Genomic DNA, 24,423 nt, shown 5'->3' on the forward strand with positions numbered 1-24,423 from the left:
CTGCTATTAAGAAGGGTTGTTCTGCTACACGTTTCTCCTCACAAGGAAATTCTAGAATCTAAACACAGTGGGATGAACATCTGCTGGGACAGGGTGGGGCCAGAGACAGACCATTCTGAGACACCACACTGCCACCCAACCAACGTGAGTTCCCTTCCTCAGGCCCGGCAGTACCACTAACCTTACTGATTTGAGACCTGTACCCATGACCACTCCAGGCTTTTCACAAAAGCCTTTTCCAGATAATATGTTGAGATTATTTGGTTATTTTGGGAGACCCACATCTCCATTCCCTTCCTCTCAGGAAACCACATCCTTGTGAGGTACCCAGCTCTCCAGGCAATGGTCAGAGCTACTGCCTGACCCAGATAAGTTATACACACTACCCCCAACTTGTTTCTGCCCATTTTCCACATTACTGTTGGTATGGACAGCAACCCCTTTCTTTCTAATGAGCCAAGTAAGAATGGCTGTTGTTTCTGCCCCCAATAAATAAATAAATAAAAATAAGTAAATAAATAAATAAATAAATAAATAAATAAATAAATAAATATATTTGGCCATAGTGGGATTCAAACCCAGGGCCTCACACATGGTAGGCAAGCACTGAACCACTGATCTAAGTACCCAAAAAATACCTTTTAGGAGAGCTTCCAACTCTCCTAAAAGAGAGTACTCCTAAAAGTACTGTCAACTCAGTTTCTGGCACCAACACCACAATCCTGAAGAGAGCAGAAGAGCACCTTGTTTCCAGGGCCTAGGATGACCTCTCTCATAGGCAGGAGAGAGAGAAGAAGGGAGAGGAAAGAGCAGATCTTTCCAACTTCCCTCAGAAGCCTCTGTATGATGCTGTGTCTCTGCCCAGCAGAAGTCCTGAAAACGACCTGACCAGCACTCCTCAGGGGATGGCACAAGGTAAACTGCACAAGGGCAGGCGCTGGTGAGGGAAGGAGACAGTGACACCTGCCTACTCAAGATGCTGTGATGCATACTTCAAGCATCCTTTCAGACAAAGGAACTGAGGCTCACGTTTATGAAATTATTTATTCAATGTCTCAGGGGTACTATGCAATGAAGCCTGGACTCAATGACCAAGGCTGTGTTCCCACTGTACCACGCTGCTTCTTGGAATGATCACTGTGCCTTCCAGGATTGCTGGGCATGACACAAAATGTCTCCCCTTCCAAATTCACACCACCTACACTGACAGGAGTCACTCTGTCACTGTTTCAATTCACCCCATCACATTTCTAGTAATGGTGGCTGTGGCCTAACAATTCTGTGGAGGTCAGCAGATAGGAATTACATGCCCAGAAACTGAAACTCACAAAAACACGAACGTCTTGCAGATGTTTTATTTGAACAGGGTCACAGCTACAGTTCTTATTTCAGTGTACAGACAACTCACAGTTCAGTGCAGTGCTTCTAATACAAGTCATATAAAACTGGAACACACTGAATATAGTGCACACAATAGAAAAATAAATTACAGTTTCAAAGCTACTGCAGAGCTTTACACATATAACAGGTAAACATAAAACAGTTAGTGAGGTCCCCATAACTGTCCATTACATCTCAATATGAAGATAAAAAGACCAAGGAACTTGCGATTAAAAAAAAAAACAACTCTGATAAGGAGAAATCCTGAGATGACTGAATACCATCTTAAGCAGTGTGGTGAAGGAGTGGCTTACAGATCCTACCTAGCTATACCAACATGTTAACATAGCTGAATTCAGTTCAGGGCAAATTTCCATCATCCAAATCTCTGGAGGAATATCCAGAAAAAAAAAAAAAAAAAAAAATTCCAACCTTCTGATCACTCAAGAACCAGGTACAAGTTTTTAAGAGGAAAAAAAAAAATCTAGAAATGGGCATTCTTCAGTCTGCAGAAGTCTCTAGGTTTTCAAACAAATACATGGCCAAAGGCAGGACAAATAAAAAAAAAAACTGGTGGGATCTCACAGAATCTTTGCTGAGACCTGCAACTGCATCTTGTCCACTTGTGGAGTGGATGAAGATGAATGTCCAGAAGCACTGGGTGTCTCTAAGTGACAGGTGACACTATAGAACCCACCTTGATATTGGCCTGCCTCTGGGACAGACATCCCACCATTCTGCAAATCTGGAAACCAAGGGCCAGGAGCTTTATCAAAATCAATTTTACAGAACACAGATGTGCTCACACACACTGCTTTCTATGCTACTTTGGGCTCTACTGGCTGAGTTGAATGGCCAAGTATTTATTATTTCTGGCCCTTTACAGAACAAATGTGTGGCCCTAGCTAAAGGGAAAACAAAGAACTTTACTTTTTAAGATCCTTAGAAAAATACAAAAAATTCTTCGATATGTATCTGGCAAACAAGCCCAACAGCCAGAGTTGTGAAGGGACAGTAGAACTTAACTTTCAGGTCCTGGCTAAGAGAAGTCAGAGGTACAAGTTTTAGCCAGAACTGAGAAGCATAAAGAGAACAAGCAACAACTCAGGGCTTTCATCCTTACATGTCCACAGGGCAGCTGACTGTACAAAAGTAAATAAAGCTAAAAACAAAAAGATAATCAAAATATTTTTAAAATAAATTTTCTTAAAACAATGTAAAAATCCTAAACACACAAGGAACCTACTCTGTTTAGCAGTGTCTCCTGAAGAGCAGGAATGAAATAACCATGAGTCACTCTATATAGGAGAGAGATGCTACTAACAAATATTCATAATTAAGTTCTTGCAGGTTAGTTTACAAGTGCTAAGGCTGAGTCTAGAGCAAATCTCTGCAACCTCTGTTATCTTATTTTACACCAGGAAGTCAATGTTCCTTCTCCCTCCAGGGTGAGGATTCTCTCCTGGCCACTACCCCCAGGGTAAGCAGCAGAGAATCTACTGGGAGCACTGTTCCCACCAATTCCAGAGTAGCACATGACACAAACCACCAGGAAGGCCTTCAGTGCCCCTGGGCTGCCTTCCTCCCACCTCAGCCCAATGTTACAAGTTGTCTTCTTACCCAGGATTGTTAGCCTCTCTGCCAGCATCCTCGAATGATTCACCTGTGCTTCTCTCTTCTCAGAGGGACAGATACTTCCCTTTCCCTACCTACCACATTCACAGACCTCCTCAGCCCTGCCTCTCCAACCACCACAGCTCTCAGGGAGCAGAAGAGCATGAGCTCTGGGGACAGCATTAGCAGCAGATGTGACAGGAAACATGTGATGGGTATTTTATCTTCAGAGATGATTCATAATTCTAGTATTTTCATGTTTACCACTTCATGCCAAGACAAAACAAAATTTCCTTTTAGTTTAAAATTCAAATGAAAGTCCCAATTAATATTCAAACTGGCAAGCATACGGGTACCTGAAGACAAATGTTATAGAATATTTTCAACTACTTAATTCCTAAATTTTGGAAAATGAAAAACAAGGTAGACCTTCTAAGCCACAATGCCTTTCTAGCTGCTCTGAAGTTAGCAGGACATACAGGGTTGTTAAGACACTGAAAATTTGATGTCCAGTCCAGTATTTCCTGGGTTAAGGCCCAGGTTCTAGGTGTCACAGCTGCAAAAAAGTATTTTACAACTGAAGAATGTCAAGAGCACCACCAATCAAATAGCTAAGGGAAGGTAGCCTGCAAGAAGTGCCAACTTTCTCTCCTTCAGCAAGAATGTTTTGTGCAAAAGTGGTTTCCAATCTCTACAGCTCCCTGGAAAACTACAAGATAAAAAAAAAAAAAAAAAAAAAAAAAAAAAAAGAATTCCTAGGCTTCCCAGTCAGACATGTCTGGTGTGTCTACCTGAGCACATAATTATGCTACAGGAGTCCAGGATAGTCCAGACCATGGAGTTCTAAAGATTATAAAACTGGATTTTTTTATGCTAAGCAATACAAACTAATAATTACATATATATTGCATGCCAAAGAACTAAAAAACAAACTCCAGGATGTATAGCTTAATATAAAGTCCTTGATAAAAAAGGATTACTGACGACTTTCTGGAATGGTTTCTGTATCATCCTCATTCCCCATGGTAACTAAGGCTTACCTTTAAGTTTACAGTTTTAAAGATAAATGAGTGTTGTTCCTGAAAGAATTACTGGGAATGTTGTATGCTTTTCTATGATTAGCATGTATTATTTTAACATTCAAAATTTTTCTGTATAGGCTAAAAAGGATGGTAGAATTTTTGGGAGAACTCTTTTAAACTAACACAAACTCCCTAATACAGCATGACTTTGTTCAGCGTGCTGCACATAGTTTCATACACAGCAGGCATTCAAGAAAAAAAAAGAAATCCTCTTGCCCCCAGTCCCACTCTCTAGTTCTTTCCTGGTATTTCTGTTTTAGTGTGAAAGCTCTGAATTTTTTCAGGTTTTATTAAAAAGAGATGGAGGCCATGTCCAAATAGGTCCTGATGTTGCAGAGTACTGGTGAGCTGTGCCTTCACTACCTAGTCTGCATTCCCTACCAGGCTCAGGAGAGAGGAGAGGCCTGAGGTCAATGCCCAGGGTCTATCACCGGGAACCTGCTCCCTTCCAGCCTGCAGAGTAAGATAAGTGTGTGGTGCATGAGAGTACTTCTATGGGAAGGTGGGCTGGGAAAAAAATATGATGGGCTATTGAACTCTCCAGTTCTTCTCAAAAGTCTATCTTACCTTGATGTAAATTTGTAGATGATCAATCCATAAAAAGCCAAAAGTATGGAAGACATTTAAAAACTCTCTGTATTCTCAACTTTGCTACTGTAATAACTATAAAAGAGCTGGCCCTAAATCTACCTAAATAATATCTGCATCAATTTCCTAAATTCCCGATTTCCAGGTAATATATGGTAAAGTGCAATTTCTCTAATGGGCATGCAGCACAAAAAAGCACTCTCCCGGATGTGATGGATTATAACAACCAAAAGGCTGTTGACTTCCAGAGGAAGCCTTGCTAAGAAGTCATGAACACTTACAACCACTAGGTGGAGCCAAGAGTTTGAAGGAAACTGCAGGGAAAGTAATTTCTTGATTGAGGAATCTGCAACTCCAGTAAAAATTATAGAAAATAAAAAACCAGATACCCTGATCTGGGCCAATACACAGTGTAAATAAACTTCCAGTAGGACGGAAAATGTACTTTTTTTTTTTTTTTTCATGGAATCTAATCTAGATAAAGCTTTTTTACCTATAAGTAAAGGATAGGCTCCTGAATCTAACACATTCCAGCAGAAATGGGATTCCAGGACGGACTGCTGTGTACTGGGCATTCCAGTTATAGAATGGTGGTGGCAGGAGCAGTCCCTCAGAGCTCAGTTGTCAGTAAACACTTCTGCTTCAAGACTGTGTCTTCTGCCAATGTTGAAGAAGAACTGAAAGGAAGAAAGTTTGGTTATTCAATGAAAACATTTGCAGGGATGGGGGAATACTCATATCCTTACCAGTCCAACTACAGATGTTGAGAACAGATAATAGACTTAATAGGTAATAACATCTAAAAATAGCAATGAGATATTCTACAAACAGGAATTTTAATTTTTCTTTCTTTTTTGGAATTGGGGGATTGAACAAGGGGCACGTCACTGTGCTACATCCCCCAGTCCTTTTTATTTATTATTATTATTTTGGTACCAGGGATGGAACTCAGGAGCACTCGACCACCAAGGTATATCCCCAGCCCTATTTTGTATTTTAGAGACAGGGTCTCACTGAGTTGCTTAGCGTCTTACTTAAAAACTCAGGCCCTAGGTTCGATCCCCAGCACCGCAAAAAAAAAAAAACAAAAAAACCTCATGATCCTCCTACTTCAGCCTCCCGAGTGGCTGGGATTACAGGCATGGGTCACTGTGCTCAGCCTTTTTATTTTACTTTATTTTGATACAGGATCTTACACAGTTGCTGAGGTTGGTCCAAAACTTGCAATCCTTCTATCTCAGCCTCCCCAGTCACTGGAGTTATAGGTGTGTGCCACAACACCCAGCCAGAAGGAAGTTTTCTAGGTAACTGAAATGTAAAATACCAAAATTTCCCCTGCTTCCTTGAATGAAATATGCCTAACATACATTTAGTCATTTCTTCATGAGTCAAGAATTATCATGAATATCAAGAATAGTCCTGTGCTGCACATGATAGCAACATGCCCAGGAGACATCAAGAGAAGTGGGCTGCCCTGTGTTGTGTGATATTTTAAAAAATATAGTCCCAGGTGATTATAACCAGGTCCCCTCACCTGTCATCTATTCGTCAGAGCTCTGAAAAACATTAAAGGGTTTGCATGAGGTCCATGTCTCTGCTTTGGGTGAACTGAGCTTAGATACAAGGATGTACTGACATCAATTTGGTTTCATAAAAGCTTAATTAAAAAAAATGTAATGTAAAATGGAAAAAGCACTAACAAGATTTATAAATGAAAGCAGCAGTCACCCACACCACCACTCTCCATTCCTACTACACGGAGATGAATATTTGCAACTTTCTTTTCTGGTATTTTCCTTTACTTTTCTGTATCCCTCGTTCTCAAAGAGTGGTCCCTGAAATCTGTTATAAATGCAAATTCTTGGGCCCCATCCTAGACACAATGAATCAAATTCTGAGGGTGGGGTTCAGTAGTCAGTGTTTTAACAGGCCTTCCTCCAGAAATTCTCCCTCATGACCAGTGAAGTTCTAACTGTTCTGATGTGTTTATACAATGACTTCCTACTATAAACTATGAAGCTTAATTTAAAATTTTTTTGTGTATTTTTTTAGTTGTTGATGGACCTTCATTTTCATTCGTTTATTTATATGCAGTTCTGAGAATCAAACCCAGTGTCTCACACATACTAGGCAAGTAAGTGCTCCACCACTAAGCCATAACCCCAGTCCCATGAAGCTTAATTTTCTATACTTTACCATCCCCATAATCCTGCATTAACTTTCAATGTAGCTATCTGACCAATTTTATTATTATGTTAACATTCAGTATTTGCTGTAAGTTTGAAAATACTTTCATAATTGGGTATCAGTGTACTATATGTCTTTTGTGGAATTTTAATTTTCTCTGTATTGAATAACTGAGTCATTTACTGTTGCTGTGGTGACCATATATATATTCAATCTTTTATATGTATATCTACCCCTGCCTCCTAGGCACAACTGTGGATCTCAGTACATTCAAACAGGTCACAAAAGGAGAAAAAAACTGGGTATGTTTTGAATTTGGAAAAGATTCCTTTCTAGACCTGCTGGGCAGCTGTCGTCTTGGGAATTCTTCCACCTCTCTCCAGGTAAATCTCTGCATCTGTTTCCTCGGTCCTGTGTCTTCCTCTTTTTTTGATGGAACACATCTTCCAGTAGCTTGAGGAAGGCTGCTTGGAAAGTGTGTACTGGAGATACTACTGCCTACAAACATCTCTTGTCTAACACTCTTAAGTTTTTCTGGATATAAAACTCTGGCGAAAAAAAATTTCCCTCCAAAATCTGAAGGTATTACCTGATCATCCTGTAGCTTTCAGAAACATCTGCTGCCATTACCAATCCTTTGTATGTACTTTTGTTTTCCCCTCAGTAGAGCCTTATGATCCTCTCATAAGTTTGATCTGAAGTTTCGTGATGTTCCTCAGTGTAGTCTACTTTCATCTTGTATGCTGGGTACTCAGTAGGTCCCTTTAATCTAGAAGCTTGAGTCCTGTTCTGGGAACTCCTGATGTCAGTATGTGTCCAACTGACTCTGGACTGCCTAAACAGTCCTTCAATGTTCTTATCTTTTCTTTCCCAGTTTTCTTTATTTTTTTCCCTTATTTTTGGGAAATTCCCTCAATCTTATCTTCCACCTAGTCTTTGGATTTCATTTTTGATATTTTCTAACCATTTTTAGTTTTTACTATTTTCCAATAAAAGTTCTTTGTTTTCTTTTTCTAAAGTTTCCTATTATTATTGCATGGATGCAAAGTATCTTTTCTCTAAATTTAGATACTATAATTTAGTGAAGTTTTCTTCACATTGCCTTTATTTCTTTGTTAATTTTTCAGTTTACTTCATTTGCTCTTTCCTCACACATCTGATAATCTCCACCTTTCTTCCTATTTCAAAGGGGAAAAAAATGACATACTGGATGGTAGTTGCACATATATGAATAAAAACTCATCAATTAATGCACTTCTGGGAATACTTCTGGCAATTTCACCAAGGGATACACAAATGTTACTATCTGTAGGCCTTTCCTCTTTGGTTAGTTGGTTTCTTCAGAGAATAACATTTTACTTTTTCACCTAAAACATCCATATTTGGCCAAGAGCATTCAAGAAGCTGAGAAAAGGAGCTGAGGAGATAGCTCAGTTGGTAGAGTGCTTGCCTTGTAAGCACAAGGCCCTGGGTTCGATCCCCAGCACCCCAAAAAAAAAAGAAGCTGAGAAAAGAAGGTAGGTTGGAAATCTCACCCTTCAGTGTGTGCACTTTGAGTGAACCTCTCTGTTTTCAGCTTGGAACCTTACAATGCAAACTCCCAAATCCAGAGACTCTCTGGCATGCCTCAACAAGAGGAAAAACCTCAGCATTATATAGCATAAACAGGGATGGGGGAATGGTGGATGGTCTAAATGGGCATATAAATACTTTCAACCAAATCTCAGTCCTACTTTACCCCTATCTTCATAAATATCTGGTAACTTCAATTCCTAAGTCTTTCCAGGTTCTCCATCATCAACTAGCCTGTTTTATATTAAATCTGGATCTCTGGAAATGGGACCCAGTCATTATTTTAAAAATACTGATTATAACACAAAGTGCACAAATCATAAATTTACAGCTTGATGACTTTTTGCAAACTGAACATACCTTTGTAATCAGCCTCCAGAATATTAAATAAAACATCATTAACATTCCAAAAGTTTATTTAGGGCTAACTCCAGATGCAAACTACCTGTAAGGGTAACCATTATTGAACTTTGTTTCTTCTGGAATTCCATTTTGCTTACTCTTATTTTGATGGGGAAACTCTAATATGACCCCCAATTATCCCCACCTCCGAGTGTTCACTCTCTTACATAATCTCTTTCCCTTGAGTGTGGGCAAGACCTGGGACTTGCTTTAACCAACAGAATATAGCAAAGGTAAAATAATGTCACTTCTGTAACTATAAAAGACTGTGACTTCCATTTTGCCACTTCTACTGCCTTCTCAGTTTGTGTGCTTGATACCTGAAAGAGGTAATTAAGTTGCAGAGAACCACATGGCAAGGACAAAGGGTAGCCTCCAACCAAGAATTAACTAGGCTCTCAATCTAATACCTCTACAGGACCTGAATCCTGCCAACAGCCATGACTGGAAACCCTTCTCTGAACGAGACTTCATGGGAGAATCTGGTCCTGGCCAATACCTGACAGGAGGTTATGACAGACCTTGAAGCAGAGGAACTAACCCAACTATGTTCAGATTCCTGACTCACAGAAACTAAGATTATAAGTGTGTGCTGTTTTAAGCTGCTTAGACTGTGGTAATCTGTTACACATATATAGATAACTAATAAAATTAGCCGTATGTGATCCATTTATATTGCTAATTGAAGTTGTTCTCCATTAATTCTCACTGCTTTTTATTTAATATTTAGTTGACTGAAAATGAGCATGTGGAAATTTTTCAGTTAGGACTATAAAGAATATGGTTTTTTAAAAATTATTTTTTGATTTTCTTTTTTAGTTGTTGATGGACCTTTATTTCATTCGTTTATTTATATGTGGTGCTGAAAACTGAACCCAGTGCCTCACACGTGCTAGGCAAGCACTCAACCACTGAGATACAACCCAGCCCCAAGAATACAGCTTCTATAAACATTTTGTACATGTTTTTTGATGGACATGTATTCATTATTTCCATTGGTTATGTATATTAGAATACCATCACTAAATCATCAGGCATGTTCTGCTTTGGTAGATGTTATCAAAGCTATTTCCAATGTGGTATTCCAAATTACAGAGTTCCAGCTGACTCATATCTTCATCAACACTTGGTACTATTGTCTTTTTCACTTTAGCCATCTGAGTGGTACGTAGTGATGAGATATGATGGTTTGAATTTGCATTCTCCAAAGACTAATCAAGTTGCACATCATCTTGTATGCTTATTGGCCATTTGGATATTCTCTTATAAATTGCCTACTCAGCCATACTGCCCATTTTTCTACTGAGCTATCTTTACCTGATTTTGGAGGAGTTCTTTATATATTCTGAATACAAGTCCTTCATGATACGCAGAGTCAGAGGGGTAGGGGAGCAGGGGAGAGAGAGAGTTCGAAAAAGAGACAGTTCCACTCAGCAGTTTTCCCTTTCTCACTCTTGAATTATATCTTTTGATGAACTGGAATTTCTTGATATAATTCAAGTTACTACTTTTTTCCTGTATGATTAAAGTTATTTGTGAGCTGTTTTTAAAAATATTTGCCTATTCCAAGGTTACAAGGATATTCACTTGCTTTATTTGATGTTTTCTACTGCAATCCACCAGAATTAATTTTTTGTGGATGGTATGAGGTTGAGTCAAGATTAATTTTTCCCACAAGGGTAACTAATGTGCCCAGCTGATTTACTATTTACTACTCTTTCCTCACAATGCTGCACCATCATTGTACTCATACATTTCTGGGTAATCCGCATGTGTGTGTGGTAGGGGTTGTTCTAGACTCCACTGATTTACCTGTCATTTTTTATCTCTTTAAATCCTTTATGACTACTTGGAATGGATTTTGGGGAGCAACAGAGACAGGTTCTTCTTTCATTTGTAATTTTTAATTGGACATCCTTAAGAACACACACTAATTGTGTAAATTTAACTGCAATGCATTACTACCTGGTCCCTCTGCCTGTAATCTCTACTTTTACAAAGGCAGTTGCTAGGCTATAAATGATTAGAAAAATAATCCGTTAAATCTGTATAAAGTGCAATTTGACTATTCCCTAAGGCAAGTTTCAGATCTGTCTTACTCACTGCTATCTTCAGTGCCAGAAACAAATAATGTCAGGGACAGCACAGACATTCAAGTATTTGCTGAGTTAATAATGGTATTACTGAAAAGACTATGGATATAAGGGAATAATTTTAAAGTCAATCTATAAATTCTTTCAAGTTAATCATCTCTAATAATTCCCCCTCTTTCTAATTAGGAAAGCATCTACTTCAATTGATCCCATTCACAACACCAGGAGGATATGGGAAATGGCACCAACTAAGAAAAAGAGTAAGAATAAAGATAATCATAAATCTTTTGAAAAACAGGAACAGTTATGGACCTAGTGATCAAAAGTGGAAGAGCTCTTTTCAGTCCAGTTTTTAGCAAGCAAAATGTTGAAACAACCTTACAATAGTAAAAGGTACTTTGGAGCCCTTACCTCGGGAATTTCCTACCTCATAATGTACCTCTTCACCTATACTGATGGGACATTGCCAGTCATCACTAGTACAGTAGGCACAAGCATAATATTAAAGAATGAAAAGATATAAATTTAAAACAAATATAAAAATTTAAAGATAAAACTGTTATCTAGCAAAGACTTTACAAAGACCTTAATTTAAAAAAAGAAAACTATTAGTAGCAAGAAAAAAACCCCACTATGATAAACAGAAAAGATCTGTCCAGTTCTATTTGTTCAACTAAAGAAGAACTGAAGGATGAGTCCAGAGGCACTAGCCTATGTTCTCAGCTACTTGGGAAGCTAATGTGGAGAAACACAGGTCTGAGACCAGCATGGGGCAAGTTGGTGGGACCCTGTCTCAAAAACAGTTTCTAAAGAACTGGGAATGTAGAGCTCAACTGTGAAGCACTTGTCTAGCATGCCCAAGGCTCTAGTTCTATCCCCTATGCTAAGAAAACAAAACAAGGAGAGGGGAAGAGATGAAGATGAAGAAGAGTAGAAGAGGAAGAGAAAGTAAATGAGAAGGGGGAAGAGGAAGGAAAACTGACATTTGTTATTTTAAATATAACTAACTTTATTATCTGTCCCCACCCCCCCCAAAAAAAAGATGCCTAAAACCTGCAGCTGAGAAATAATTTCCTTACCTGGTCACAGCATCTACTAAGAATGGTGCTGGAGGAGAGATCATCGAGATTTCATCTTTATTACCATGTCCTTCCTTTCCTGTCAAAGATGTTCCACATCTTCCAAGTCCATTAGAAATGGCACCACTCTGCTGTGGGAGATACACAATACATCTGAACACTCAGGTAACACTTACTGGGTCAGTACTTCAATTGCATATCAGCTTCACTAATGACTATGGTAGGAGGACGATTTTGATGTTCATGGTTGCTTTGCTTTTTAAAAATTATCCTCCACCTCAGACTTTTTTTTTTGTTCACATCCTTAATAAAGAATTGACACACAGGAAAGATTAAACCATGAATTTGAAGTCATTAAATTCAGTTAACACAGCTATGATGATGACCCCAATGTTTGTAAGGAAACACAAGAACCTAGTGATCATTTAGGCCTTGCCTTAAAAGGATGACCAGAAGAAAAATCACATGAATTTCATGAACTTACTGGAACAATCCACCGGGGTGTAATCATGGATATTGAAGACACCTAAAACAAATGTTATATATGTATTTACTTTTAGGAAAGATAAGATTTATCAAAATTATTATACTTTTTCATATTATGAAAGGTACTATAGGGAGTACAATTCTTAATGAGTCCCTTAAGATGACATGTACTTTCAAAGAATCTCTTCTATAACAGATCCCATACTATTACGGGTTAGATATGAGGTGTCCCTTAAAAGTTTATATGTGAATCAATGCAAGAATGTTCAGAGATGATTATTTGATTATGAACTGTAATCAGTGGGTTGATCCACTAATATGGATTAACTGAGTGCTAACTGTAGGGAGGTAGGGTATGGCTGGAAGAAGTATATCACTGGGTAAGCAGAGCTCTCTCTTACTCATGCTTGTGTTCTCGTTCTCTCTCTCTCTCCCCCCTCCCCCCTCCCTCTTTCTCTCTCTCTCTCTTTCTCTCTCTCTCTGTGCTTCCTGGTTGCCATGTTCTGAGCTGCTTTCCTGTGCCATGCCCTCAGGCCCAGTGCTATGGAGTTGGCCAATCATGGATTGAACCTCTGAAACTGTGAGCCAAAATAAACTCTTCCTGCTGTAAATTGTTCTTGTAGGGTCTTCTGATCACAGCAACGCAAAGCTGACTAAAACATATACCTCGTGAGACTCTTCTTAATCTAAAAATTTATGACTCAAGAATGCTAGTACTACTTTCAGTTCATTTAATAGTACTTACCCCCACTCTGCACACAATGTTCAGTACATTTTCTGAAACTTCAGTTAATTATAAATTACAAATAATCATAGTCTTCTTGCTAGCATCCTAAACAATAAATTGTGACTAATCCAAGTGAACAGCATGAAAGTACATAGAAAAAAATCTGTTTATATACAGGTCATTTCCTAATTTTCATGTATGCATGAAAAGCAGCAATAAAAACATACTACTGCTGATTCACAGACTCTTTGCTATATTATGTTTAGCATTTATTTTCAGATCTTACTTTGATATATAACAGAATTATACTCTAATTATACTCTAAAAAACCTCACTATAGAAACTAGTCCTTGCACTGGTAATCTTGGATACTAATAAGAAAATTTAAAGTAAGTCCAAATCTTAGTAAGTTAGATAGTCACCAGAACCAGAAACATACAAAAGTATGATTTTCCTACCATATTAAGAAAATATAGTATGGGGGGGAGAATGAGAATTAATATGAATGTGGTAAGCAGTAGCCAAAAAATGGTTAGGCAGAACTTATCTTAAGTAGAGTAAATACAAATGGATTAAACTCAAAATTTATGACTCAAGGATGCTAGTACTACTTTCAGTTCATTTAATAGTACAAGCTGTCAAAAGAGACCCAGCAAAATACTGTTCACAAAGGTCCATCTAAAACCAGTAGATACAGAAAGATTAAAAATAAAGGGATAGAAAATTATGCACCAAGTAATACAAACTTAAAAGAAAGCTTTCAATTATATTAATCAAAAGGGAAATTAAAAGGAAAAAAAAGGACAAGGGAGAACACTTTAAAGTATTAAAAGGAATTCAAGAAAATATGATTACCATCATCATATATGTATCTACAGTGTATCTTCAAAATATATAAAGCAACAACTGAAAGATACGGCAATAGGTGAGAAACAGATTAAGCAATACTGTAGACAGAGATAATAAACACATCCCAGATACTGCTAGAATTTTCAGGAGAATCGGATAACCTAAAGAAAAGATTTTAGTAACTTCATGAGATACAAAATCAACTTATAAATTCAACAGCAGAAAACTAAATACCATTCAAAATACTAATAAAACTACAAATTATTTAAGATTTAACCTAATGAACAATACAGACTTACAGAGAATATTTAGAGACTCTAATATGAAGATGAGAAAATAAGAAACATTTTCTTTACAATGTTTGTAATGAAAATATTACAATATTGTAATGAAATATTACAATAAAATGAAATATTAAAAATATTGTAATGAAAATATTATAAATATTTAAATAAAAGGAATATTTAATAATATTAAATATTATTAAACATTAAATATTTAAATAAAAAGGAAAAATTCACATAAAAAAATTTCACTTATCTGCAGAAACATAAATTCTATCCAAGTGCCAGTAGGATTCTGGGGGAAATTATAAGCTGATTCCAAAATTTGTAAGTAAGGATATATCAGATATTAAGACATATTATATAGTCAGTATAACAAAAGTACTATAGCTCTAGAGCAGAAAAAGAGAAGGCCCAATGGAACAGTATATTATAGAGGTCACATCACAGTTGGGAAAGGATGAATTATTTAGTAGGTAATATTGGGAAAACTGGTTCTTTATATGAATATATACAAAGTTGAGTCATCCTGTATCACTCTATCCCTCAGCTCTCCCCCCAAAAAAACCCCTTCAAACTGTCCTAAAGGGTTTAAAAACTGAAAGATGAAAGAAAATAAAATTATGATTAAAATAAAATATAGCTCTGTGACTTCAAGGATGAAATGACAATTGAGGAAGGAAAAAGGTTTCTGTTCAAAGATGAGTATAAATCTTTTTTTACTTATTCATTTCCTGAGTGATAAGATACAGGTTGGCTCAATCTCCTTAGGAACCATCACAAATGATACTGTGATAAAATTTCTCTTCCTAGAGTCTCTTTCTCCCTTTTCACATGCTAACAACCAACTTCTTTTGATTACACTCTCATTCTATTATCTAAAACTTCTATATATTCTTTTCTTATCCCATTAACAGCTACATCCTACACCCCTCCGCATCCTTTGTCCTCCATTAGAAACTGCAGACCTCACTGCAAATCTATTTGTTATACTAAAGATAATAATTGAACTCAATCTGTTTATTATGACAATATTGTTAATGTCCTCATAGGGGCTATTTGGTCTAGGATTGCATACTGTCTGAACTGGGCACGCTAATATCCATCTCCCCTTTAAAGAAAAGGTTTTGGAAATCTATAGGGTCACTATAAGCCTATAGGGGGGAAACTGCAATACCCCAGATCTGCACTGCTAGAGGGGAAGATACATGAACAACATGAAAAAACAAGGGAAGAAAATGATCCAAACAAATCTAGATTCTATATTAACAGAATCCAGTGACAGTATGGTTGAAGAAATGTCAGAAAAGGACTTCAGATTATACATGATAAAGATGATTTGTGAAGCAAGGCATGAGATAAGAGAGCAAATGCAGGCGATGAATGATCATACTGATAAGCAGTTGAAAGAGCAACTGCAGGAAGCAAAAGATCATTTCAACAAAGAGAGATTCTCAAAAAAAAAAAAAAAAAACCAAACAGAAATCCTTGAAATGAAGAAAACAATAAACCAAATAAAAAACTCAATGGAAAGCATCACCAACAGATTAGACCACTTGGAAGACAGAACCTCAGACAATGAAGACAAAATATTTAATCTTGAAAATAAAGTTGCCCAAACAGAGAAGATGGTAAGAAATCATGAACAGAATCTCCAGAAACTATGGGACAGCATGAAAAGATCAAATTTAAGAATTATCGGGATTGAGGAAGGCACAGAGATACAAACCAAAGGAATGAACAATCTATTCAATGATATAATATCAGAAAATTTCCCAAGCCTGAAGAATGAAATGGAAAATCAAATACAAGAGGCTTACAGGACACCAAATGCACAGAATCACAACAGATCCAAAACAAGGCACATTAAAATGAAAATGCCTAACATACAAAATAAAAATAGGATTTTGAAGGCTGTGAGAGAAAAGCATCAAATTACACATAGGGGAAACCAATACGAATATCAGCAGATTTCTCAGCCCAGACTCTAAAAGCTAGAAGGGCCTGGACCAACATATTTCAAGCTCTGAAAGAACATGGTTGCCAACCAAGAATCCTATACCCAGCAAAACTAACCTTCAGATTTGAAGATGAAATAAAATCCTTCCATGATAAACAAAAGATAAAAGAATGTACAAATAGAAAGCCTGCGCTACAGATTGTTCTCAACAAAATATTCCATGAGGAGGAAATGAAAAAACAATGTAAGTCAGCAAAGGGAGGAATCCTTAAAGAAAAATCCATTCAAAGGAGAAACCAAGTCAAGTTAAAAACCAAAATCATAAAGAATAATAAAATTATGGCATTTGCTGGTAAATGGATGAAGTTGGAAAATATTATGCTAAGTGAAATAGGCCAAGTCCAAAAAGCCAAAGGCTGAATGTTTTCTCTGGTAAGTGCATGACAATATATAACGATGGGGGGGGGAGGGGGGGAGAGAAGAATGAAGGAACTTTGGATGGTGTAGAGGAAAAAGGGGTGGGAGGGGGTAGGAATGGAAAAACAGTAGAATGAAACAGTATTACCCTATATGTATATGTATGATTACATGAATGGCATGAATATACATTGTGTACAACCACAGAAATGAAAAGTTGTACCCCATTTGTGTACAATGAATCAAAATGTTGTCTGTAAAAATAAAAAAATATTTTAATAAAAACAATAAAATTTCTCAAGTGTTATTACATAGATTAGAAGAAAATATTTTTTAATCTCTAAGACTACCATGGAATTGATATCTAGATTATGCAAAGAACTCTTGAAATAAGCAAGTAAGAAAGGAAAACTAATAGAAAATGGGCAAAAGGTGAAGTGGTGATTCAGAGAAAACAAATTGACATTAAAAGACTGAAGGAGGTATTAAATTTAACTTATGCAAATTCAAACAATGAGAAAAACTTATTCTGTTGGAAGACATTAGATAAAATGCAGCTGAAGGGAGAATGTGAATGAAAGGGTAACGTGAATACTGCTGGTGGCAATGTTAACCGTTAAAGTAATTCTGGGGAGCAATCAGTGATACTCAGTATTATTTAATGTTCATTTAAGCCTACATCTCAGTAATCCTATTTGTGGGCATATATCCCCAAACTCCCCCATAATTCTTAAAGGAGATATAAATGACTATGTTTATCTAAATAAATAGCTGGAAAGACATATGTCAAAGACAGTACAATGGGTTCCTCAGGGGAAAAAAGGAATGGAAGTGGAGACTGGAGAATAAAGGGGAATAAAGCAAAACAAGCTTTACAAGAAACCTCAAAGGACAGTGTGTCATGGACTAACTGGTATTTTAACCTAATTTGGACACCTAATATTTAATTTAAAAAAAATGGACACTATTCCATTGGTCTTAGAGATACCTTGTCATAAGTTTATTTTACATATATACTCATTCCCAAAGTGATAGAATTCTCAATGTCTTCCAGAACATTCTTCCTAGTCTTAGTAGTGGATATTCTTACTCTAGCTTTTAGCTTCTACCTTGGCTCCTTGAGGGAAAGATGAAACTTTTAAATTTTAATTTGGAAACTCATTAAGAATGGGAACTATCAACTAGATAAAGTATAAAAATATAATAAAAACCTTACTCTCAATAAAATTCTTAAAATATCTTTTTTTGGGGGGGGGGTTAGGGCAAGGTGGTACTAGGGACTGACCTAGTGGTGCTCTACCACGGAGCTACATCCCCAGTCTTTTTTTTTTTTTGGTACTGGGGATTGAATTCAGGGGTGCTTAACCACTGAGCCATATCCTCTTCCCTTTTTAAAAATATTTTATTTAGAGACAGGGTCTCAATGAGTCACAGGGCCTATGTTGCTGAGGCTGGCTTTGAACTCAAGATTTTCCTGCCTTAGCCTACTGAACTGTTGGGATTATAGGCATGTGCCACCATGCCCAGCCAAGAGACAGGATCTTTCTAATTTGCCCAGGCCAGCCTCAAACTTATGATCCTCCTGCCTCAGTTTCCCACATAGGGTTTACAGTTGTGTACCACCACACTCACTTGGTCTTAACTTTTTAAACTGATATATCTATGTATTTTCTCTCATTTAATATGGTGATGAATTTTAAATAGGTTCCAATGATTTCTATAGTGAATGTAAATTCAAAGTGAGAGAATTTTAGTGTAAGAAAGGCATGCTAAGTGGTCACTGAAATACAAACTCTTATTAAATGAAAACTTTTGCTAAATTCTTAAATATGCAAAAACTGGAATCTAACCAGTCCATTTTCAAAGCAAAATTCCTTCCCATCTTGCTGTTTTAAAACATATTTACCTGAGGTGCAACTGTGTGGTCAATTAGATTCTCAGTTAGCGATAAGAGTAAGGCATCCAATTCATCTGTGGCATCCTACAGAAGACAAGGCATCTAGAATAGTTAAATGACTCATTCATCATCAGATTAAGTTTTTCCATATCTTCCCAATATAAAATCCTGGCCCAGGCCTAGTTAGTATTACTCCCTTAAGCAAACAAGCACATTCAGGGATCCTGGTTATTAATGATTCCACTTCTCCATGAAAGGGAACCTAAGACTATAAATCAGAACTTAAAAAAGAAACGTTCTGTATATGTTCATATAGTTATTCCTTTGGGTGAGACACAACATGGGTAAGGTTATGACTGCTCTGGCCTTTTTTAGGCTTTTTAAAAAAGTTTCAGCACAAGACAGTCAATCAAAGAGGTCCCTCAATTCCAAATGTTTCAAGATGTCTGGGTGCTTCACTGTTTACAAAAGAATATAACAAGAACTCTCCCCTCATAAATGATAATATTTGTTAATTTTAATATTTGAGGCATCTTATGGAGGACAATTCTGTATTGCACTGTGTGGGGAGGTAGAATTTAAAAACAATAAAATACAAAATTCCAGTCTAGTAATACAAAAAATAGGATCCTACAGTGTTGAAAATGTTTAAAAAAGCCCTTCAAAAATATAAGAAAAAAAAAATCAAAAGATCCTTCCTTTATACATTTTTATTTCAATCTATTTGTCTTCAGGCCTTGGTGAATCTCCTATTCTGATCTCCGCATGAAAACAAATTTTAGTCACATATATTAAAGAAATGTTCTCTTTCCTCTCTAATGTCTCTCCTTCTACCCCACCCCTTCCCTGTTGCCTATGCTAAATGCATTGTAACAGCTTGTGCATGTCACTACCACACTCTAGTACAATTCTCTCCACCACTGCATGATAAGCAGTTTGAAAACAGACTATGTTTCTTCATTTTCTTATCTGTAGTGACTAACATGCTGTCTGGTACACATCATATACATAATAAATCTTTCAACCAAATGTTCTTCTCTGTTCTAAAAACATCTCAGGTTCCACCTAATGATTCTCAGTAATGTCTTTTTAGAATTTTAATTAGCAAAAAAAAAGGAATTTCTAATTTTGAAGGTACTTTAGATTGGGATTTTCCATAAGTTCTAAAGTCTGAAAGATTATATACATAAATATCAACCATACATTGTCTTTTGCATTGTGAAAACAAATGTGATATCCAGTTTTTCCTGTTTTATAAAATATTTGGTAGATTTCTATAACAAATGCACATTATGCAATAAAAGAGCAAAATAGTACATATTAATTTGCAAGGACAATTTTAAATTGATCTTGCAAATTAAAGCACTCATGGGCAATAATATGGGTTTCTATAGCTTCTGAACTGGCAACCATGTGACATGTGGACACAGGAAAGGCAGAAGTTGGGATGAGCTGATTATGTCACAACATAGTCAATAATAGGCTCCATTATTTCAAAAAGTTTATTCAACCAACAAATATTTACTTAGTGTCTATTAGGTGCCATGTATTGTTTGAGACACTAGGGATACAGCAATGAACAAAATGAACCAAGTTTCTCTTACAGCTTATATTCTCCAGAATAAATCAGACAGAAATTTCAACAAAAATCACCTATGTGTTTGAGATATATAGGCATAACTCTACCATCTAATAAGAACTTAAAAAAGTATCTTTATACATAATAATGTATCTTCTCAAAAGGAAGAGTGAAAGCATAACCAGCCCCTGAGACCACTCCCAAAACAAAAATATGAACAACACAAAAGCCGCAGAGGAAACACTGAGAAACTCTTGTCTTAAAAAAGGTGTAGCAATAAGACTCTCCCTAAAGAACAGAGGCTCAGTTTGCTCCTCACGGTTTAAGTCCCAGTGAAAATCAGAAATCACCAGATGTCCCTGGTTATACTACAGAATTTCACTCAAACTGTCTTGGGAAAACCTTAAATAAGTATACTTACCTTCAGAACAGAACTGTTGTCTGCAGGAATGGTATGCATCGGAGCAAGAGAATCTTTGGAGAGGAACACATTCTCATTTACCACAGCACTGGAAAGAAAAAGATATTCAGATCATGGAGGAACTGCAAAGGAAAACACAGTGTTTTTGAAGAAAATAGCTTAGGAAGGAAGAATAAGGCATCCATGTAGGGGGAGAAAGAAATAAAAGGTGGTGAGGAGCACCCAGCAGTCAATGCTGTAGTCATGTGCCTAACCTTCCCCATTCCCCAGAAAACAGCTTTTACATACAAGTCAGATTCATTCACAGCTGGATAAAATAGCAAACTACCTTGCTTCCTGTTCTAAAATGACAGAAAAGATTTATCTTTTACAAGGGAAAAAATTCATAATGCCTACAAACCATTAAAGACTGCTTTGAAGAAATATTACCAACTCCCCCAAAGCATCAAATCCAGAGAAATTATGTAAAGTTGGAAAGGGAGGCAAAACATATATAGACCAATAGACTGATTTTGAAAAGCTACTATAAAGTACACAAATGGGAAAGTTCAGTGGATCAGAAATTACATAGAAAAACAAAGATATGGGAGAATGGTGAGGAAACACTGGAAGAAGCTACCATCTAAGGATACTAGCTGTAGCACTCTGCTGCAGAAGGAATAAGCAACATCCAGGGTACCCCAGATATACCCAGGTGAGAGGATTAGGGAAAATTTGTGACCTGTAGGCCTGGCAAGAATGACAAGGCGTCTTAATTCCAGACAGGAATGACAAGAATAAAAGCATCCTTACAGACAGCTTCAACACCAGGGGGCAAAGGGGAGACCATACCCAAAAACCCACCATCCACCAAGATATCACAACAAGCAGGAAATTTCAATGTTCCCCAAATCAGTAAACAGTAATGCAAAAGCACCAGTTGCAGTTCCTGACCAATTCTATAAGATGGAGAAAAAAATGAGAGATAAATCATACATTAGAAAAGTAACACATACTTAGTGGGTAGATATCTTAATAAACCAGTTCCAATAATGGAAAGAACCAGAGAAAATAAATTAATAAGGAGAAGAGGGGAAAAGGAAGCAATGGTGACTGAAATGGAGCAAATTATATTCCATGTCTGTATGATTATATCAAAATGAAACCCACTATTATGTATTACTATAATGAATAAAAACATTTAAAAATAGTAAACAGAATAACTGAATAACATTATAAACCAATTAGATCTAATAAGCACATACAGACCATTCTGCCCAGTATTAGCAAATGCACATTCCTCTCAAGAATGCATGGAAGCTGGGGTTGTGGATTAGTGGTACAGCACTTGCCTAGCAGGTGTGGGACCCTGCGCTGGATTCTCAGCATCACATAAAAACAAAGAAATAAAATAAAGGTATTGTGTCCATCTACAATTAAAAAAAAAAAAAAAAAGAATGCAAGGAACATCCTCTAGCAGGGAGCATATGTTAGGCTACAAAACTAATCTCAAAGTATGTTTTCCAAATACAACAGAATGAAACTGGAAATGAATAACATAAGGAAAACTGGAAAACTTATAGATATGTGGAAATATATGAAAAATGGGAGAAAATATTTGCAAATCATGTATCTGACAAGACTCTAATAACCAGAATATACAACAGTCTCCCCTTATCTGCCTGTTCCAAGGCAACAAGTGGATACCTGAAAGTGTACACAGTACTGACCCATAACATTTTTCCTAGGGGTGTGTGTGTGTGTATGATGAAGTTTAATTTATACATCAGATACAGTAACAGATTAAAAACAACTAATAATAAAATAGAATTATAATGCTATACTACAGCAAAAGTTAGATGAAAATAGTTCTCTCTCTCTCACTGTACACTAGACCTTGCTTTATTATATGCCCTGCTATTGCCACGTAGTATAAGAGTTCAATTGTCCTTCCATGTTTTATTCCCTAGCACCTCCTTTATCACTACTCTTGCACTTTGGGGTCATTAAGAAAAATAAGAATAACTTTAACTCAATAATGCAACTATCAGTGTGACAATCAAAATGGATATTAAATGACTAACAGGTGGGTAACATATGCAGCATGGGCATACTGGACAAAGGGATGTTGTGAGACTGCATCATACTGTTCACAACAGCATGCAATTTAAAATTTATGAATTGTTCATTTATGAAATTTGCCCTTTAATATTTTCAAACAGTGGATGATCATAGGTAACTAAAACCACAGATAAGGAAGGACTACTGTACAAATAAGTCTCACAACTCAACAAAAAGATGAACAACCCAATTTAAAAATGAGCAAAGGACTTGAGCAGACATTTCTTTAAAAGGAATGGTCAAATGATCAAAAAACACACGAAAGGATGCCCAAGATCCTTAGTCATTATAAAAATGTAAATTAAAATCACAATGAAATATACCACTTTTGATGTGGAAAACAGTTGGTGAGGATGTGGTGAAATCACAAGGCTCACATATAGTTGGGAGGAATAGAAAATGGTGCAGCCACTGTGAAAAACATTTTGGTACTTCCTTGAAAAGTTAAACAGAGTTATCATATGATTCAACAACTCTACATACAAATCCAAAATAACTTAAAAGATGCACTCATATGAAAACCTGTAAATGACTTTTCAGTGAAGCACTATTCATTATAGATAAAAGGTGGAAAAAACCCAAATGTCCATGAACAGACAAAAGGATAAACAAAATGTGTCAAATCTATATAATGGAGTATTATTCAGCCATAAAAAGGAATAAAGTCCTGATATATGCTAGACCATGGATGATCCATCAAATATTATGCTAAGTGAAAGAAGTTAGCCACCCCCATGAAAACAGACCTCATACTATAGGAGTCTATTTATGCCTAGAATGTGTAAATCTACAGAAATAGAAAGTAGATAAATGATTCCTCAGGGCTGGGAGGAATGGTAGTGGGGAATTAAATCAGATTAAAGAGTATGGGATTTCTTCTTGAGGTAATAAAAAATATTGTAGAATTAAGGTACTGATGATGGTTGCACATATCTGTGAATACAGTAAAAACAAACTGTATGCTTTAAATGGGTAAACTGTGTGGCATTTTAATCATATTACAATTAAGCTGTTACTCCAAAAATAAGTGATCTAAATAGACAATTCTCCAAAGACATATATGAAAAGATATTCAACATCATTAATCTTTAGGTAAAGGCAAATCAAAACAATAAGATACTATTTCACACCAAGTTAAAAGTATTTTAAATGGAAAATGATAAGCATTGGCAAGGATATGGAGAAATTAGAACCATAATATACTGTTGGTGGGAATGGAAAATGCTGCAGTCATTCTGGAAGATTAGCAGTTCTTTCAAGTTAAAAAAAGTTACCATGTGACTAAGAGGAGTGTTATTACCCCTAGAGATATTATAAAGCAAACTGAAAATGTCTACAAAAAAACCTTAATGCAAATATTCATTAATATCCAAAAGGTGAAAACAACCTAAATATCCATCAAGAGATACACAGATAAACAAATGTGACGTAACTATACAATAGAATATTATTTAGCCATAAAGTCTGGTAAAGTACCAATACATGCCACAATATGGACCTTGTAAGCATTAGATGAATGAAAGAAGAAGACACAAAAGGCCACATAAAATACAGTTCCATTTATAAGAAGTGTCCAGAGTAGCTAAATCCATAGAGACTGAAAGGAGACTAGCACTAAGTGCAGTGACACATGCCTGTAATCCCAGCAGCTCAGGAGGCTAAGGCAGGAGGATAGTAAGTTCAAAGCAATTTAGCAAGGTCCTAAC

General features: G+C 36.5%; 1 protein-coding gene across 8 annotated transcripts in view; it reads right to left on the minus strand.

Annotated features, from left to right (window-relative positions):
* Positions 1 to 759: 759 nt before the first annotated feature.
* Positions 760 to 24,423, minus strand: part of EPB41L5 (erythrocyte membrane protein band 4.1 like 5) — a 138,449-nt gene continuing 114,785 nt past the window's right edge. For 2 of the 8 annotated variants that reach the window (XM_079132174.1, XM_079132181.1), the window contains exons 21-25: positions 20,618 to 20,705; positions 18,627 to 18,701; positions 12,482 to 12,523; positions 11,998 to 12,128; positions 768 to 5,341 (exon numbers count right to left, since the gene is read on the minus strand). In XM_079132174.1, the coding sequence (XP_078988300.1) occupies positions 5,275 to 5,341; positions 11,998 to 12,128; positions 12,482 to 12,523; positions 18,627 to 18,701; positions 20,618 to 20,705 (403 nt within the window). In that variant the 3' untranslated portion in view covers positions 768 to 5,274. Of the gene's footprint in view, positions 5,342 to 11,997; positions 12,129 to 12,481; positions 12,524 to 18,626; positions 18,702 to 20,617; positions 20,706 to 24,423 lie in introns of all 8 variants that reach the window. The other 6 variants (XM_079132180.1, XM_079132176.1, XM_079132182.1 and 3 more) reach the window with 5 other exon arrangements.

The sequence above is a fragment of the Sciurus vulgaris genome (genome assembly GCF_902686455.1).
Source record: "Sciurus vulgaris genome assembly, chromosome: 3".
Classification (NCBI taxonomy): domain Eukaryota; kingdom Metazoa; phylum Chordata; class Mammalia; order Rodentia; family Sciuridae; genus Sciurus; species Sciurus vulgaris.